This window comes from Triticum urartu, chromosome 3 (assembly GCF_003073215.2).
Source record: "Triticum urartu cultivar G1812 chromosome 3, Tu2.1, whole genome shotgun sequence".
In the NCBI taxonomy this organism is placed as follows: Eukaryota; Viridiplantae; Streptophyta; class Magnoliopsida; order Poales; family Poaceae; genus Triticum; species Triticum urartu.
The window spans coordinates 399,520,752-399,525,712 of NC_053024.1; the positions used below are offsets into that span (position 1 = coordinate 399,520,752).

At 42.5% G+C, this 4,961-nt stretch overlaps 1 protein-coding gene across 1 annotated transcript; it reads left to right on the forward strand.

Moving 5' to 3' along the window:
• Nucleotides 1-2,241: 2,241 nt before the first annotated feature.
• On the forward strand, nt 2,242-4,110 carry LOC125548405. The gene is made up of 5 exons (XM_048712007.1): nt 2,242-2,584; nt 3,284-3,419; nt 3,519-3,600; nt 3,706-3,822; nt 3,921-4,110. The coding sequence occupies exons 2-5, from the start codon at nt 3,301-3,303 to the stop codon at nt 3,969-3,971; spliced, it is 369 nt and encodes a 122-aa protein (XP_048567964.1). The 5' UTR covers nt 2,242-2,584; nt 3,284-3,300; the 3' UTR covers nt 3,972-4,110.
• The last annotated feature ends 851 nt before the right edge of the window (nt 4,111-4,961 follow it).

A 4,961-nucleotide genomic window follows, 5' to 3' on the forward strand; every position in this document is an offset into this window, starting at 1 on the left:
TCGTAAGGTGCAAATGCTTCTGAAAGACTATGTCTCGGTCATCCGTTTCTCAAACACCATGTAGTGCGAGAAATCCAACGGAGGAGATCGAGTCTTGTGGGGAAAAGTGCGCAAACCTCTGCAGAGTGTATAAACTAATCACGGTTAGCCGTGTCCCCGGTTATGGAAATCTTGAGTATCTAGTACTTGGATTATCATGTGAATCTCATCACGTTACTTTAAATTAAGTTTTTTGGGTTTAATGATGTTACTTAATTGGGATTGAGAATGCTGTCAACCATTCTCAATGTTTAACAACCACCATGATAGTTAAATAAAATCTATTTCTTTGCAGTAGGGAAAAATTGGCTTTTTGCAAAAACCTTATAACCGTAGAGCTTTTCCACCAGCCAAATATGCATGTAGTGATAGCCATTATTCATCATTCTCTATGGTGTGAATTTGCCAGTACATTCAATGTACTGACCCTGTGTGGCTGCAGCGTCTCATGTTGCAGGATTTCTTACGACGAGTAAGTGATACGTTAGGGTTACAGTTTCTACACTCAACTTTGCCGTTGGTGTTGATGGGAATCCACAACCTTGTTACTTCCGCTATTTTGGATTGAGGTAATAGTATTTACGTTACTTTACACATGTGATTTACCTCTGTTATAAATCCTCGAGTACTGTGTGTGTCAGCATACCGATCTAGGGATGACACTTAAGCACAGAGACTTGATCCATTCGGGTCAGGTCGCTACACAACAACAACAACAACAACAACAACAACAACAACAACAACAACAACAAGAAAGCTTACTTTAGATACCTCTAGGCAACTCTTTCATTTCACGCCGGAAGCACACGACAAAACTCTGCTCATCATCAGTGGTAGAAGTAAGGAAAATCTCGTGGGCCTTTCATCACATGCTAAGCTTTCCATCTTGTGTTGAACAACAATGGACTTGCTGATGGAGAACTCTTGCACATTTCTTGACCTAACTAGTAGAGTAGCTTTATCCACCGCTTGCTTCCTCTTGATCTCAACATACTTCTCCACCAGTCCCACCATAGGATCTTCACGCTTCTTGGGCTTCTCGGGTTCCTTCTGAGGCTTTTTGTTCGAACCAACAACAACACTTCTTTTGCTGATTTGACCAACATCCTCTATTCCAACATCCCTTTGAGCATCATCACTTTGAGTGACATCCATTTGATCATCAAACATGTACAAATCATAATTGCATTGATTCAGGTCGAAACAGAAGGTACCCTCCTTTCTTTGAGCTTTAGGATCATCAACACTTTCCACTTTTGACCTAAGTATGTTGTGATGGTTGAGCAACACATGTGAAATTGTAATCACCCTCGGCTATGTGGCTTGCACTAAGCACTCAAGTTACCATGAAACTTACATCATAAATATTACCTAGCGATGGAAATTCATTAAAGGTCAACATAAAGAGAGGAAATGAAATTTCATTAAAATTACCATCATGAATGCCACCTAGCTTATCACAGAGAGGAAACACTTTGTGTTGGAATCTGCTTATTTCTAGCCATGATTGTAAATAGAAGAAATGATTCACAAACCTGGATTATACGAAACAACATTGAGTACAAAAGGAACATACAATGCAAGTTACGTATCCCAAAGATGAATGTATTGAAATAGAACTTCAGGGCGGATGACGATGCTTCCTATTTGAGTTTGTCTTCCAGGCTTCAATCGTCCCCGAGTTCGTCCGTTTGGACGTAGTCAACGAAGCTCAGGTGTCGATTTTTACCGTCTCATTGAGGTGGTGAGGTTTGGGTTTCTTGTCATGCGATGAGATTTGGTATCAGATATTTCAGATCTATGCAAGGGTTCAATGGCGACGACTGCGTCTCCAGGGCGCTGGTCCTTAAGGACACGTGCACGAAGACTTCCCAGCTATCATCGAGAAGGTCAAGCCGGCTCTAATAGGGGAGTGGCGAAAGCGGCGCGCCGGCCGGTCGTTCGGTGGTCTCGGAATCTCGATATAATTTTTATTATGTTTGAAATGCTTTGAACTTTCGATGAACTTTTATAATAGATCTCTTCCTTTTCGAAAAAAACTTCAGGTTTTTATTTTTTGAGACAAAGAAAAACACTTCTGGTTACACGACTGATGCAAGTTGCAGGTTCACCGGCCCATATGGCCCAACTCAACTGTTCACATCAGGAGGGCCTCCTGTCATCAAATCAAAAAAATCAAATAAAAAAAAACCTAAAAAATCAAATCAAAGAAAAAAAAAACATCAGGAGGGCCTCTTGCGGCCGAATCCCTAACCTTCCTGACGCGTGGAGCCCGACGCGGCGACGACCGGCGGGGGCGTGCAGCCGGCGGGACACATCTTGCTCCTCGTGATCGTGATATCGCGGCGAGCGTCTTGCCCAAGGAAGGGGATCGCGGCGACTCCGCGACCTCGGACCTCGTATCTTCGCAGCGGCTGGCAGCCAGCACCAGGTCCTCCGGTCTCCGGCAGCAACCAACCTGTGTGGTGCCGGCTCTCAAGTGAGAGCATCAAGCGAGCACTCCAGCATCCTCCTATTCAAGCTCGAGTGGCACGACCTGATCACCGTGAGTTAAATTTGAATCCCCTTTTAGTTTTCATACCTGCAACCCAGATGCCACAATTTAGATTACTGATGGATTTGGCATGTTCAAAACCGGAAGAGTACCAAATTGAGAGACAACTTAAAACCGAACTTCTTAGAAAACCTCTGTCCAAAACCTCTATATTTGATGTATAACTCCAACCTTGCCATGTTTGGAGTCAATCCTGCAGGAAATCGAAATGGAAAACATTGACCAGGTGAGAGCAGACGAAGGGGCGTACTATTCAGATCAGGCTCTATATTTTGCCCCTCCTGTTTCTGAATTCTTTGTAGAAAATTGTAAATACCTTGAAATATAAATGTGTTTCCACCACTGTAGTACTGTACAACCTCAAAGCATGTGATATTTCAGTGTAATTACAATTTAGTCATTCTACCTTTGTTGCATGGTCGCTAGTTCTTTTTTCATGTGAATACTCCAGAATCTAGGCTTGCATTGTTTTTTACTTGTTTAATCTATCAAGACTATGTAGATGCAGAAACTTTGCCTTTCCCAATTAGCGTCTATGACAGCTGGTTATGTTAGAGGCATCAGCAATCACCCAAGAATTTATAATATGCAGAAACATTTTAGGATAATGATTTGTTTCTTGATGGCTCCAAAAGTGCTGGCTTTGTTGGACTCTGTTTGTCTTCACTTAATTTATCTTTTTAATACCAGTGTCTAGCTGCTGTGAAATGGACATTTTGTATCAGTGCAAGGAGATCTTAAAGATTCAGAAGTTTAGGCGATTGGCGTCTTATGCTGGATTCTATTCCTTCACTACCCTCGTTACCTATGCTTACACAAGCAATACGTATGTCATTGCTGAATTACCCTTTTTTCCACAGTTGCAAAATCTTGTGACTTGTTGTTCTTTACCACCAAAATTCTTCTCTCTCTGAGCTTACTGCAGGACAAGAGCTGGCATTTCGAGGGCCGATCAGTATTATGCTTCCTACCCTTCTGGCACTGAGCTATTAACTGACACTGCAAAGGTATTAACCTGAAAAGATTTGTAAATAAATTTTCATTTTGTGTACTGTGCCAGTTGCCCACTTGCTTCAGAGAGGTATATCTGATTTTTTTCGGGTGGTTTGCAGCTTTACAAGGCTGCATTAGGTAATTGTTTTGAAATAGACGACTGGGGTCCAATAGAATTCTCCATCATGGCAAAGCACTTTGACCGGCAAGGCAAACCACCATATGCTTACCATGCTGTAAGTGTCTTAATATTTTCAAATAAGCTTCTTTGTTTGGATTAATTTCCACCGCATGGTTTGCAAGTTTAATATCGGCTTTGTACTTTGTTGTTCAGCAATATATGTCGCACCTTCTATCCCATGGCCAACTCGATGGAAGTGGTTAACTGTCAGATGTGTTTTAGTTGACTCTCGTGAGGCCTTGGTCTGCCAATTATAAGCACTGTATCAGGTCTTGTAAAAAAAGAGATGTTTTGATTGGAATCCTGGATTTTGATGGGCCGTGGTCACGGATGAGCCACTTCAGTATCAGCTTATTATCAGTATAATGATGGTACCTTATTGAAGCATGGATGTAGTCATTTTTGTTGCTGAATGCAACTTCGTGAATGCCAATGTTAGTTCATGTGCTCTTATCATATTGTTCCCTTGATCCAGCAAAGATTAGGGACCTCTAATTTGCACTTGGGAGTTTTTGTATCCAACAGTATCAATAACCACACAAGAGCTGGTTTAGCGATTGCAAGGCGCACCGCCGTGTGTTCAGTGTTGTGTACTCAGGTCGTCAAAATCTCGTCCAACATAAATCGATTTCATCTCGTTGAAAGATTATGAAACCGTGTACGTATCAGCTACTGAGGAGCATTAACACATGACGGTGATCCACTAAGTGCATACGACTTCCCAGGGTACGAAAGTGTAGTAGGAGCACCCTAATACTTTTTTTTTGCCAAACGGAGCACCCTAATACTTGACTCTCACTAGGTGTACTATTGCATTTTACTCTCGCTCCGTTGACATTTTTTTTAAGATTTATCGATCCAAATAGGCGCCTGCTGTGGCAGCATTTAATTAATCTCCGCCTTAGCATACAAGGACCATGACTCGCAACTGGTAGTTACGGTGGGTTTGAGGAGACCCGCTAAAGGTTGCTGGTTCGAAGTTATTCCGAGATCTCAAAGAGCACCAAGCTCAATACGTGCAAGAGGAAAGAAAGGCCCAAAATAAAGGGCGATTTGGAACCGCGGATGTGAAAAGCTAGGATGGACCGATGGTCGGCTAGAGCTGCGTGATGCTACAAGCAACGATGGCTAATGCTGGAATCGACCATGTGGGAAGTTGTGGCAGTTGTGACCCTGGAAGATGGGAGCTGCAAC